We start from the raw sequence: 15,302 nt of genomic DNA, 5'->3' as shown, positions 1-15,302 counted from the left end.
AATGGGCATAAATTGTGTCCCTCAAGGTAACTGGGTAATGCATAATGTACTGTAAAATACATAGTAGGCTACATTATGTATCACCCTCATGCATACATACATTTTTCCACCTACAGTAAAGAAATCCTTTGGAACTGTCTCTCTAGCAATTGATAAAATGATTACTGAGCGGGTTAAAAGTCAACCTTGCAGAAGATTGCCCACAGAGAAATAGTGCACTTCAGGAATAGGCATTGATTAATTCTCGCTAAGAGCAATTATGCATATTCAGGGCCATAGTTTATACACAAATTAGGCTGTAATGTGTCTTTAATTCATTTAGGGGCCATTTATTAAGTAGAAATGAATCTCAAGCAAGCTCTGGCTACATGACTAAACCTGCCTCCACCTATTACAAACAATAAGTCTTCCATGGCCTTGCACGCTTAGTAGCTTGCCTCTTACCAGGCAGGCTGCAATCTGCTGCTGGGCAGATGCATCACACCACAGCACCTGACGAATGTCATAGCAGCAAGTACTGACAGTGCTCATTCTTCATCTAACACACATTTTCATATGCGTTCCTCTGCTTATGTTCTGTCGCTATGATATGAAACTGTGATGGAAGGGCCATGCTGCCAGATGCATAAATACCTTCTGAGGCCGAGCAGCTTCTCCACGTGATTATGCATATTCATGGAGCCTGCCACAGTTTCCTGACAATTCAAAAACTGTGGTAATTCAAACATATTGCAGGCAGCGTACTATTTCAAACATTATGCCAAGTGTGCTGTCGAACCATCTTGCATAGCTGCACCGCCATAAAGTCACGGGCACATTCTGGTGATTTATTGCAAGCATCTTTTCCACTGGTTTTATGCGTGAAAACAAATAAATTAGACATATAAATTAGGATCCTTTGCATCTTCCCTAATGTGGATGATGTTCATATTTACCATTTACAGTGTGATTCTGAAGCTGGTCCACTGTCATCCCTTCTTCATGTTTAAAAACCTGTCATGGTGTTATAATTTCATTAAAATGTCAGCCGTAATTTTTCCAGTCAGCACATACTATAAGAGCCAGTACAAGAGGATGATTTGTCACTGTGAATACAAATTGTGTTTAAAATACAACATAGTGGAAATGTGCAAAAGGTCTTTTGGCATTTGAGATCCATTGTGTGGATGATTTAAATTATGCATGGTTATTGTTCTGGGGGAACAGTCTTTAAATGAGATTCTAGGATCATGGAGTGGAAGAGGTGAGAGGATTCAGTCCAGACTAGTATGTACATGCAAAAATGTTTGGTATGGTATCCATAAAAGTTACCGCTTTTCCCACATTAACCAGCAACAGTTCACCTATTTCTGTGAGATGAATTTTGAGTGGTCTCCATAATGTCACTGAGGCCATTTCATGGTGTTTTATAAAGTATCATTCAGTTCACTATATACAGAGGCTTCACTGACAGACATTTGGACTGAATGTGGGTGGTAGATTTTGATCAAGAAACAGAAGGGGGCAGGAGGACAAAGCCCCCTCAGTCATGCCTGTTCGAGATCTCCTTCTGATAGCTCCGACCGTGACGGAATCACAGTCATGAGCCAACAACAAACCCAGATAAAATCAGCACTCAGTCCTAAAGCAAAAAAGAAAATAAAAGAAATTGAATAAAAGAAATCTTTTAGATGAAATCAAACCATATTTGGGTATTTATAGCTGGACATCTGCAATAGCCATTCACTGATTTTATATTCGATGATCACCTCTCTATATGGTAGTTGAGTGGCAGTCTGTCAGTCCTCCTGTTTTCCCTTTATAAGCAGTACATAAAACATGTAAAAAAATAAATAAACAAAAGTTCATGACACATTGTAACAGTCGTACGAAGCTACAATGATATTTTTCAACATTTCCTCAACTGTAACTTCTCTTAAGAGGACATATTTCATATTATCACAACTGTGCTTTACTGTGTTGCCATTCATCTGCTTACACACAAGCTTCCATGTATGAGTGTTTGACAGGATGAGTTAAAGTTGAGTGTACAAGGTTCAAAGTTTGTTTATCATTGCACAACACAAGATTGCGCAACAAAATGCAAGCTGCAGAACATCCATGCCATGCGCGGAACAAAAAAACTACTATTTATGATGGAGGATGAATTGAGGAGTCTCACTCAGGCTGTGAGAGTCAGGCTGTGAATAAATACATCAACAATTACAACTGCATTATATGTATATTAGTGTGTTAGAAACCACTCGTAATCATACATAAACCAGACTGCACTGTTTCTAGATCCACCTTTAAGCAGTTGATTGGTACATACATATATATACTGTATATATATGTTTATATGTACGTAAATGTGAATGTCTATATCTATGTATGAATCTATCTATCTGGAGTATACACACACACACACACACACACACACACACACACATTTCTCAAGATGAACCAGGCAAAGAGAAAAAAAAAGAAAGAAACCCACAGACATCACTCCTGCTCTAATCAGCACTGACTCACTTGAAAGGATTACAACTACGCCTGTTTATTCCTGAAAGGACTCTGCATCAAAATACTATCAGCCTGCCGGACTCTATTGATGTCAATATGGCAGAGACAGGTGGGTGTGTGAGAGACAGAGTGAAACACAGAGAAAGGTAGTCAGACAGAAAGCAGAGAAACAGGAATATAAAGCCGTGGTTGGTTTGAGATGTGTTCCTCAGAATGACTAACGAAGGTTAAATTTGTGTTTTTTGGGGGATGTAATGTGGTGTATCTACTAGAGACACCAATGTATAATGAGTAACAAATTCAGCTCAATAATTCAAACTGAAATAATTAAGGCCACCAGTGTGGCTAGTGGGAATGTGTTTCATCAATACTCTTTCCATCACTATCCCTACTTATAGTATGTGTGTTCATGACACTGTTGGCGGCTGGAAAATCTGTCTAATCACATCAGTCGGCTTGACTGTGAATGGGCTGGCATACTGGATGAGCTTTGTGCACATCTATCAAGACATGCTCCAGACCAATTCGATGTAAATTTAATGTGAGACGCCAACAGGGACAAAATGGCTCACAAGCTGGAGGTGGAAGCAGGTTTGACGATGACCACGAGTCAACAGAAAGTAGCAGTCACACCTGTTTCTTACTCACACAACCACACACATTTTAGCACTGATCTACTCTTTCAGCAAGAGCACATGGAATGTTTTGGTTTCTTTCTTCTTGGTTAATGGACAAGGAGAGACGCTTGGAGAAAAGGCTGCAGGCAGCAAGACAAAAAAAAGGTGGGAATTCCTCCGTGAGAGTGCAGATGACGAGACGACGACTCCAGCTGCTCCGATTCTCTCTGACCAATCAACAGACTGCATTGTTTCTAGCTCCACCTTTAAGCAGCAAATCAGTGTAATACATACGTCAACATAGGGGTAACAAACAAAACGGAATGGAGCAAAATGGTTCCACAATTTCTGACAGTGGAAATGTGCAAACAACCATTCAAATGTGTGACACACTGAGCTGAAGGGAGTTGGTCTGTTCAGTGGAAACAGCAGCCTACCGCTGTTTATAGCTGCTGTGCACCTGAAACCTCAGCAGCTAAATTACTAATAAACTACTAACGTATTTTTGGTTTTATGACATAAATGTGTTTATTTGTTCTTCACATTACCATCAAAATGAGTTTGATCCGATTTGGCATCCAAATGAATCTCGATGTTTTTCTTAAATTGACAACATCAATCCACTGGAACAGACACTTTCTGCAAAGCTGCATTCTTCATCATTCAAGCTGTGTTTTTTCATCAGATAATGATGAAATGTTATGTGAAATAAATTGGGCTAACGTGATGTAGTATGATTGGTTTTGGATTTGGTTTCAGCTTGTAAAGGTAGTAAATGGTAGTAAATATCATGTGACCATGTGATTCACGGTGATGATAATCCAAACACCTAGAAAAAAGAAGATGCAGTCTGGGATATGTAATATAAACAACTTAGGGCCCCACACAGAGCTCAGGGGGGTTTAAATCACACCATAATAGCCAACTAACTTCATGTACATCTGCACACACACACACACACACACACACACACACACACAGAAACATAACACATCTGCACAGGCCCATGACCATTTCTTGGAGAGCAAAGAGATGAGGGATTTTCCACTTGGGTCCTTTTTCAGTCTAACAATGCGCTGTCCACTGTACAGCCATTTGTTTTCAAATGAAGGTAAGTGTTGCAAGCCACCCACACTCCGACTGGAGACGAGACACACATACATCTTTGGAACAATACCCAATTAAATCACAAGCCATTTGTTTTGTATTCTTGTAACCACCAAGGCTCCCCTCACTTCTGTCTTTCCACCTTTGATTCTCTTCCACTTGCCATCTTTCTGTCCATCTACCCCCTGTTGTCCCTCCTCACTGTGTAAATATCCTACAACAGAAGTATCTAGTTGTATTATAATTGGTTCCCAAGCACCCATTCCAAAACTATCAGTGCAGCAGCATCTCGATTTGGAAGACAGGTCCCAGCAAAGTAAGATAAGTAGGAAGTATTATGGCTGTTGTGCAAACATGATTAACGACATGCTTAGACCTGTTTCTAAATATTGGGAGGTGGGGAGCGTACCTGGGGCAGCTCAGAGACTCTCGGAGATGATGAATAGAGCAATAGAGTGTGCCAGAGATACAGCTGTCACTGAATGGTACAATGAGGCGAGGCGAGATGAGACGGGAGGGTGAATGAAAAGTAAACACTGAGGAGGGAGTCTTGGAGGATTCTTTGGTTAGTGCAGTGTTCGTCTGTAGAGCTGTTCTGATGCATTGTATCCTTTTGATTTCTGAATACACCAAAGCAATCTTGGTACCATAAAGGTTATACAATGCTAAAGTGGATACATGGAATATATAGAGTGCTGCTATAGAGAGTTTCCTACATGGATGTGTCAGAGCACCAAAAAGAATATTGTGGTGATGCAAATCCAATGAAAAGAAAAGCTGGCTAAGGTGAATTATGAAAACAAAATGGAAATCCTGCAAAAAAAGCTTGGCTGAGGTGGAAATGTTGGTGTATCGATAACAGCAAAATGTGAGAGTGATGAGGAATCTGTGCCTTAGCTTTCCTCAAATGAATTCATGAAACAAATGGAAATGAAATACTTCCATCATGTGTTCCACATAACATCTGTGTACTTGAGGTTCGACTGGTGTTCTTTTAATCATATCATCTTGTTATGCCCTCTCCTTCTGTAATGGTTTAATGGCACCTGACAGGAGAATTAGCTCCACCAGTTGTTGACCAACTCCCAGTAATAGTATACCACTAATGGATAGAAATCCACACTAATTCACATTTTCTTACACTTGCGAAAGAAACGATGAGGAAACCTGACCACTCAGATCTTTGTAGGTGCGATTGAGAAGAGTGATGTCGTCATCCTTTGCCTGAGTCAGGAAAACACATGGCAATTTCCTTTAATTAGTTAAAGGTGAAACAAAAAGTTGGCCTACAAACTGACAGACATCTCTACCAGAAAAAAAAAACAAAAAAAAAAAAACACGGCAACTGAAGAATGAAAAATGACTGGATGGTAATATCCTCTTAGAGATGAAGGGTGCATGTCTGAACATGGTTGTAGGAACATTTCTGTAGATTTCAGTGTGATATAGGGACATTTTAACGGTAATGGCTTGCCAACATTATCAGGCAGGCTCTCTCTGAAGGTCTTATTTTCACTAAGCAAAATATTGTATGGAATGGCAATATATTCTTGAGCTCCATTATGCATTATTACAGCATATTTCACTTGTTTTAACCAAACAAATGTAGGCACGCTAATTAATGATTGATGATGATTATCATCATTGTGACCAAGTTGTTGCATCTCTTAAGTGCAGCTTTTCAGGAGCAAAGCCATCGTTCACACAGAACACTGTCCATGTACAGTGTTTGCACTAATGCACTGTCGACCCAAGTGGGCACATGGAGCAATATGTAATATGAGAGGCTATTACGCTCTAGCTAGCAAGATTTGAAATGAAGAAGTGTGGAGTTGAGTGAGGAATTGTCCTTGGATAATGAAGAGAGAGCCAATCAGACTGAAGCATGCTGCATGGAAGCTTCTGTAAATTTCTTCTTTCCTAAAGCAGTATTTACAGCAGCACTAATGTCCTCTGGGTATTTATGGCCACAAAGAATGATGTCTGAGCGTAAGGTTTATATACACTATACAAGACGACAACACTGGAGCTGAATGACAAGGTTAGCATGAAGTTTGTCAGAGTGCATGAATATGAGAGCAGAGGCAGAGATTCACCCATGCGCAATGTTTGAGCTTTTTCCTTTTTTTCCGTGAAAGATATTTCATTAAAAACCATCTAAAAAAAACAAGTTCCTTTGTCTCTGTGTCCTTTTTTCTTCCTCTTTTTATATGACGTTGGCAGAGGCTGCAGCAGCTGAATGTCACAGGTAGACTGGACCATTCTGGCTAATTAGTTAGTTTATGGTAGAGCAGAGAATAAAGGGACATTACACTGTACTATCTGTCCACTCTTGACCTCTTGTACCTGGGTGTCTGGCAGGAACATGAATCTTCCCTTAGGATGGATGACTAACCTAAAGACACAAATAAGAGTACTGTATATTATAACCTGAGGAGACAAAGAGAGACGGCAGAGGAGAAGTGAGAGGGAGATTTTAATGAGGAAAATGAGAGAGTGCGGAGATGCAGTGCTTGCTGCTGATGAAAGAGGAGATTAAGAAATGATAGGAGAGGGAGCAAGGCGGAGAGAGAGGGATGCAGAGAGAGATGTAGTGCTGAAGGGAGAAGGGGAAGAACAAAAAAAGGAAGGATGAGGCAGTGGAAACAGAGGAAGGAAATGAGAGAGAGTGAGGCTGAGGTGTTTTTTTTTTAAAGGCAAAAGTTTTCAAAGTTTAAAGAGATGGTGAAAGTTGGAAAGAAGTCTGCAAGGGTTGAACATATCTGCAAAACACCCCCAGGTTGGAATAAAGAGACAGTTTGGGAGGCTGAATCACAGAGCTGCTATACTTAATCAGTAGAATGGCCATTGCAGATTGTGTGTGAATATGAAGTGTGGGATGGGGTGAGAGTGAAGTTAGCTTTATTTAGATCATATTGAGAGTGTCATCCTCTGCCTCTCACAAAAAAGGTGTCATACTTTAAAGAATAGTCGAAGTCTCCTCATTTCTTGTGATTATGTTTCGCTCGTTACTGTGTTAACTATCATGGCACAAAGCTAGAACGTGGAAAGACAGATGGATGAAAGTAGAGCACAAAGAGAGCACGAGGAGAACGAGGAGCTGAAGAGATTAAAGTGGAGTAAAATTAGGAACAATGAGGGAGGTAAAATAAGCCTGATATGGGTGAAGAAGCCAAAAGGGCATTTCCTAATATGGAGGCAGCACAGCTGGTAAGAAAATAAGCAAACAGAAACAGTGGTTATATGATATATTATGGATTTATACTTTAAGTCAAACATTTTACAATGATTCTAGAATATCTTATCAAAATTACTCATCTATTACTTTACTACATACTGTTATGAATCATAAAGCATAAGATGAGACATAAGACTTCTTGTACCATCGTACTTTTACTTCTATTTTCTACTACTTTACAATTCTACTCTAGTACAATTCAGAGGCAACATTGTAACACTAGCAGGAAAAGGTGCGAGCCGGGAAATAAGGTGAAGGAGGAGGATAGCTAATTGGCAGAGCTAATGTTAGAACAACAAACAAGCAATCATTGTTATAGTTTTAAAGTGCAAAGTTATTTTTATTATGCTAGGTGCAACAAAACTCCCAAACCGGTTCTGCTGAGTCACATTTGTCATGCGTCATCCTCACAACAAGTGGACTTTAAAGCTGAAATAACAAGTGTATTAACCACGCTGTTTCAATGAGCAAGAGAGGAACAGAAAATCTGGATGTATTTTTACAACTTTCTTTGCAAGGAGTCTGCATTATGTGTTACGGCCAGACACAGTAACTTGTTAAACAGGGCCAATCAGATCTGTGTTTCTCAGCTGGGTTCATGTCTGATGTTTCTCTGTTCAGTATGGGTCCAGGTCCCAGCTTTATAATAATAGACTGGTCTGGTTGGTAGTACATTTCCAGGTCTTTTGGGTTCTGGCACAAATTTTTGGATCAGGAAGTATATACAGTAATATACAGTATGTAATACAAATGTAATCAAATTCAAATCGGCCCCACATTTAACAGCTGTAATATCAAAGTTATGTGAATGCTTTAATAATCATATCAAAAAATACAATATGCATTATTATGAAATGGGACATTATGCAGAATGAGTACTTTTACTTTCCGGTACTTATAATTTCATGCTAATACTTTTGTACCCGTCAGTAAAATTGTAAATGCATGACTTTCATTTGTAAGCATTGTGAGTATTTTTGCACTGTGGTATTGCTTCTTTTACTTTACCAAATACCTCAGTACTTCTTCCACCAATAGCCTGCATACATCTGCAATGAGTTGTGCTAATGGCAGTTGTACTGGATGTAGCTGTATTCATCTGTCCAGTTACACTTTGCAAGAGGTTTGTCGCAATAATAGAAGCAGGAGTAACTGTAATGTAATGTAATGTGTAGGTGTAATGGTATAGCTAGTAAAGGTAACTGAAGTAGATTAGGAGTAGTCGTAGTAGCCACAGTGGTAACAGATATAAAAGCAGTAGTGGAAAAAGTAGCATTGTTAGTTATTCTCTATAGCTCAAGTAAGCTGCAGTAATAACTGAAGTAATAGTATATTATAGGGTATTGCTGGTCGGAGAAGCAGTAGCAGAAGTCAACAGTTCTAGAAATATCAAATCAAATCTATGCGACACAAGTTTGAATTCATTTTAAATAATTCTAAAGTCCATTTGTTCCTGCAATATTAAGGCTCATATGATCACAGCATCTTTCTTTTTTGGAGATAAAACTTTTAGTATATGAGCTGCTTTCACCTCCTTCATCCAGAGTCTCTGTCTCTGAGTCTGGCTCATGGATGCCAATCACTGATCTCTGATTTCAGTTATTTTAACTTGACAGATATGCAAGTCGTTTGTCTAATTTTATGAATTTGTCTGGTGTGACTAGGGTTAACCCCAACAGAAGAAATCTCACTCCAAGCTGGTTGGCAACCCTGGTGAGTAGGTGAGAGCAGCTGCACATGTGGTCAACCAATCAGCTGCCAGACAGAAAGGGAATGATCTGTGAATGTGTTCCTAACAACCAATCACCGCTGTTTATCCAGGGAACTCCTTCTCCTTTTGTTTTGTTCTAAATGATGAAATGATAGAAATTGACTTTTTTACCCAGAGTGTGAATTTTTTCAAGGGCCTGGACCAACATATTTCAATTCCGCAGTATATAAAACAACTGTCATTACACATCTTTAAAACTACAGGTGGATTTAGAAGTGGATACCATAGATGAGATGGCAGCAGCTTGTAAAATAATAATAATAATAATAATAATAATAATAATAATAATAATAATAATAATAATAGCAACAACAAATAACAACAAAGCTAGAGTCAGTCAAGACTATTGTCAGTTATCACCATATTTGGGTGATTAGGAGTAATAGTAATAGGAGTAATATTGCATGTTACCCTCAATATGTGTGTGTGCTGCTGTAGTAAAACTAGAACAGTTTGCGTCTGTTTAAGTACTGATGGTAGCAGCAGTATGGTCATATTACTAGTTAAACTGTACATCTGTGGTGACTTGATGTTAGCAGTCATTGTAGTGCTAGTCAGTAGTAGCAGAAGCAGAAATACTTACTCTTTGTATATCTGAAGTGAGCTGCAGCAGTGTCGGAGAAGCTGTAGCTCTGAGGGTCTCGGTCCCTCTAACTGGAGAGTTCAGACTGACGTAGGCCACTGCACTGCTCTTCAGAACGACACTGTTATCCTGAAGAGAACACACACATATCATTACACTCCCGATGATGTAATTCTATAATTGTTCTCACTGCACTGGTCACATCATCATTATCATCATTACCTCAAGTCCACAAAAAGTGTCCTTGCCACTTTAATCTAAGGATTACATTATTGTCATGTCCTCCTCTTGGCAGTCATTCTTCGTCCTCAGCCGTCCTCACAATGTAATTTCAAACCATAAGATTATTATGATCATGATATTTCATGAGGTGCACATAAGAATCCAACGTTTTTGTTAAAAGCTAGATGTTTTTTTTCTTATTCTACAGAAAGTCACTGTCATTTTCAAGAGTGTATCAGTCTTGCTGACAATGACTCCCTCTGCTTATGTGGGAATAAGAATAATGAATCATAAATGAGACCTACTCAATCCAAACAAGACAGTCTGACTGTAGCTGTAGTGGGCTGTTCTTCTGTTGTAGCAGGATTCCTTTCTTGAGACAATACAGTGGGCACTGGAACATTCTGTTCTGACTGGCTTTCCTCTTTCTCCTTATGACTGGTAATTGTGATTGTTGTTTCCACTGACATTTGCAAAGGTGGTACACAAGTTTCAGTTCCATTTCATGTGGCCAGTACTCACGTGTCAGTACAAGCTGCTGCACAGACCCAACTATCATCTTTGTGTTTAATAATTTGGCTGTTAGCGGGCTAACTGCTAACAAGCCCCAGCAGTAGCATATGTTGGAGAAAGAAGAGAGAAAAGATGAAGATTAAAGTGCACTGTATGGTGATCCTTACACAGTGTGTAGTTTCATGGCATGGTGTATGTACATGTTTGTTGCTAGTGCCAACTGCATCTGCCTGAGTTGAAATCATTCCAGAAGCCACAACCTTTTTATCTCTGAGCTGACATTTAATAAAGCAGATGCTCTTATGCTTACTGACCTTTCCCCACTCATAGGACCCGATGTTCCCCAGGGCTGAGCCTCCCCACGAGCAAAACACAGTGGTACGGTCTGGCACCCATCCTTGTTTGGTCTGCTCTGTCAGCGCAGCGATGAGCTGATTCATAATAGCTGAAGCCCCTCCTCCCTGGTCGCTGTCATGACGACTGCCAACCAGCACATAGCGATCTGTAAACAAATAAATGGAGAAGAAAAATAGTTAGCGTAATTTATTATGCTTATTATGGTTTTCTCTTACGTCCACATTTATTAAATCAAAACAAACACGGCAGTTATAAGAAGCAGTGATGAGGGTAGTGCTGCTGTTCCATGTACAGAGCGGCAAATGTTGTGTCGCATTGGAAATCTTTGAAGTGAATGTTGAAGAGGCAGATCTGTTGGCATTTGTCAATAAAAATATTAGTGAAACAGAGGTTAAGGTGAATCGCCCCCAACCAAAAAAAAAAAAAAAATACAATAAAAACTGTGAACATTGGGAAAAAGAGGCTAGTGAAAAGGGAAGAAGGCAGACTTTCCACAGCAGAATTTACATCACTTCTATGATATTCTAATTCTATCATCATTTTAGCCTGTATTTTCTTTCAGCAATAATAAATCTAGAGATCTCAATTAAATTTAGAATGCAAATTCAATGAGAGGTGCAAGGTAATGATATACTCACAATAAGGCAAATCATCAGTCCATATGTACTAACTGCATGTGCAGCCTACCATACTTTTATTGCACTTTTTTGTCATTTCAGGTCTTCAAAACTCAGAAAAACTAAAGCTTTGATTAAATGAAGGTGATGCAGCTCTATACAGAGAATAGGCGTGTTAGTGGTGTGTGATCTCACTACTGACACCTCTGAATCAGTTTTACCTTGTCACATTTAACTGCATGGATATATTTGATCATTGAGGGATTCATTCAAAATGTTATGTACTGTTAACTCTCGGCGCAGTGAGACTCAAAGATTTCCCTCGTGTCACCTTGTTTGAAAAGATGATCTCACTTTTTTGGATCAAAATCAGTCATAACACCAGACACTCTGAACAGCAGACATGTAAAGCCTCCGCTTCATGCATTTGCTTTAATACACACAGAGGTCATTATATAAGGCCATTGAGATCTAAATGGAGAAATATGAAAGTAAAAGGTGAATAGAGAGTTAGAAAATGAAAATGTATTCAAGAGTTCAGTAAAAGTATCACAAAACAGTATTCAAGCACAGTGGTTTTCCATGGAAACACACTCACACTCAGACACACACAAACACAAATGCTTCAGGCTTCTTTGTATGCCTTACATTCTCTACAGAGACAGAATGTTGAGTATTGATGCACAAAGCGGCTTCCTGCAGGCAAAGAGGGGAACAGAGCAAACCTCATCACCCCAACACAGAGTGCTGATGACTTTGTTTGAGAAAAGAGGTGCTTAGAGAAGCCTGCTAGCTTAGCCTAAGAATCTGACAACTTATTATTGCACTGAGAGCGGCTTCCAGGGTAAATCAACCATTACTGTAAACTGCCTCAAATTAGTCATGTGTGAAAGTGCAATTTGTTTTATTTTTTTTTTATTTGATCTTTTTCATGGATATGCTTCTTGTTGAAAAGAGATTAACACACTAAAAGTCAAATGAAGCATTTATAAGAAGCACTTATTAATAAAAAAATAAATAAATAAATACATGAGGTCATGTTCTTGCTGCCCTCAGGCCATGACAAATCATTCATGGTTCAGCAGGCACAAACTAATGTTTAGTGCACTCGATGGAGGGGTATTTCTTTTTTCTTTAACTGAAATTATTGTAGGCATCAAATACAGTCTGGCTTTACATGTATGCCAATGACCACTGTTGGTATTTTGTCCTCAACAAAAAGCACTTTTTAGGGGATAAGTAAGTCAGCAATTAATCCCACCAAACAAGTAATGTGTGTGTATCTATAGCCTGATGTGTTTTATTCCTCTGTGATATAGAGTGCCATTACTTGTCCAAAAATAAATAAAAACACATCAATGAGCCACACTGTTGTGTTCCTTCATTACCAGGAACATAGAAAAAGAGTAAGGACAGAAAATTGATGCCACTCATGTCTTCAGAGCAACTCTGAATCCATGCCTAGTAGTTGGTTAGCCTTAGAGCCAGGCCAGCTGTTCCGACTTGCTTTCAGTCTTTGTGCTAAGCTAAGCTAACTAGCTGCTGGCAGTTGCAGATCCTGTTTAGCTCTCAGCAGGAAAGCAAACTATTTCTTTAACGGTCAGCTATGAAGGTGCAATTGTACTGAAAGGAAATAATCATTATTAATAGATGTGTGTTTGACCATATTTGAGCAGTTATGTACAGTCCCAATTGTTTTAGATTTCTTCAGGTTTTTGGTTGTGTTAAATCTAAATGACCTTCCTTCACTATTCTCCCCAGACGTGCTATGTGAAGCAGTGTGTGATCAATGGTCTAACCTACAGAATCCCTCATCAGACAGACCATTTAAAAATCTGCATGAGAAATGGATCTGGGATTGGGTATAACAGAAAAGCTGTCTGCAGAGTCTATGGATTGAAAATATGTCTGCAGTTGTAAGAGACATGGCCTGATGTAGTTTAAGATGCTAAAACTCACTATTGTTTCCCAACATAGATTCCATCTCTGCCTCCTTTGCGATATGATTTGGAATTGTCCAGTTTTGCAGCTCTATTTTTAAAACCGTCAAATGTTGGACAGCAGGATCTATTGGGCACAAATAGTCACAAAACTGGTGTCAAATACATTGTTGTGACCTTCTCAACACTAGCATGTAGGCTTTAAACTTCTCTCGCTCTCTCTCTTTTTACTGTTATACTGTCATCTCTGCTGCATTTGTCACATTTTATGCCAAAATCAGTGAACTTCATTAGAATGCATAAACAAGTTAGTGAAAAGGCAGTAAGTTAGGTTCTCATTTGCTTTTCTCTGTAAAAATAATTGCTTTAAATTAGCACTGACGATGGGAATCTGTTATTGTCAGTGAAGTGAACTGATGGTGGCATGTTGATTTGAAGCTAATGTTTTACATCTCTTCATTCTTTATAGTCCAGACCTTCATGTCAAATTTGATATGAATGCACTTTATTGATTGCCTGTTAAGGAGCCAGTAGAAATTGTTTAGTTGAACACATTTGAGCAACTATGAATGTTTAGCTAATTACAGTCTCTTCTGCCTGGTACACCTTCCTGTTTTGCTTCTCCAGTTACCCTGGAGACTGACAAGCTCATCTAAGAATTATGTAAATGTTATTTACAAGACCTTGAAGGGGACCATACATGTACAGTATGTGCTGGTATGGAACAATAGTGAAGTTGTGTGACACATGGGTCTGACATCATTTAGAAACAGTGTCACCATTACACAGTTTGCCCACCAGAGAGCACTGAGAAGATGATTTTTCAACTATAAAAATCCTATAAAATCCTATAAAACTATAAAATCCAGGATTTTTGCAAAAATATTGCAAAAGAAGCCACCACGCCAGCAATCGAATGGTAGAATGATTACATCATTCAAATAAGTGCACTTTAAATATGCAGTAAAACTGCCTGTGTGCAAACTTACATTTGAGAGCATATTCCACTCTGAGTTCTCTAAAACAGTGTGTCGAGTGCCCTGCTATGGACTGTGAAGTATTTGTGTGCTAATTGTGTTGGGGTGCTTTCATATTGCATTTTGTCCCTCCACATTAGCAAACATTGTTTTATTTAAGGAGTATTTGCATAGGGCAAAACAGATTCCTGCAAAATAACCCTCTTCATTGTCAAGGGCTGTGTGACTCAAAACCTTTGAAAATGTGCATGAATATTCATTCTGTTTAGGGTGGAGATCAATGAGCCTGGAACAGACATATGATCAAACGCCAACAACCAGTTAAAATGTCGCTCCTTCCGGAGATTTGTGGCCCATATTATCTGCTTTAGTGGCCCATTATGGCTGCCTAATATCACAGTGTAAATCAGCAAGGTAATTTTCCACCACTGACTGGGCAGGACAGGTACAGTAACAATGCATTGCTATGAGTAGATGGGAGAGCAGGAGGGGAGGACGACGGTGGAGGCCAAGGCAAGGACAAGATAAAGGGTCTCTCTGCAGAATGACAATTAAAAAAGGAAAAGGGCAAAAACAGCTAAGCAGAAGAGGCTGAGCTGCCATTTAAACATTAAATGGACAAAATATGGTTGGAATTAACCTGAGCTGACAGAGGAGTGGGACAGAGAGGACACCAACAAAGGAAGACAAGGAAAAGCATGGGTTCATTTAAAACATATTACTGATCTTACTTCCAAAACCTTTCAACATTTTCTTGACAGATAATTAAAATGTTTTCATGTTTTTGAATCTCTCAGTACATCGAATGAAGGGGCAATAACAAAGAAGCTCTGACGTGAAATAACCTCAAAGAAAACA

General features: G+C 39.1%; 1 protein-coding gene across 5 annotated transcripts in view; it reads right to left on the bottom strand.

Annotated features, from left to right (window-relative positions):
* The window catches only part of naaladl2 (N-acetylated alpha-linked acidic dipeptidase like 2), a 518,168-nt gene that overhangs the window by 134,951 nt on the left and 367,915 nt on the right, over positions 1-15,302 (bottom strand). For all 5 annotated transcript variants that reach the window (XM_076723158.1, XM_076723166.1, XM_076723175.1 and 2 more), the window contains 2 exons: positions 10,868-11,055; positions 9,819-9,947 (listed from right to left, as the gene is read on the bottom strand). In XM_076723158.1, coding sequence (XP_076579273.1) covers positions 9,819-9,947; positions 10,868-11,055 — 317 coding nt within the window. The remainder of the gene's footprint in view (positions 1-9,818; positions 9,948-10,867; positions 11,056-15,302) is intronic.

Source organism: Chaetodon auriga, chromosome 3, assembly GCF_051107435.1.
Source record: "Chaetodon auriga isolate fChaAug3 chromosome 3, fChaAug3.hap1, whole genome shotgun sequence".
Classification (NCBI taxonomy): Eukaryota; Metazoa; Chordata; class Actinopteri; order Chaetodontiformes; family Chaetodontidae; genus Chaetodon; species Chaetodon auriga.
This window is presented reverse-complemented; position numbering and strand designations above follow the sequence as displayed.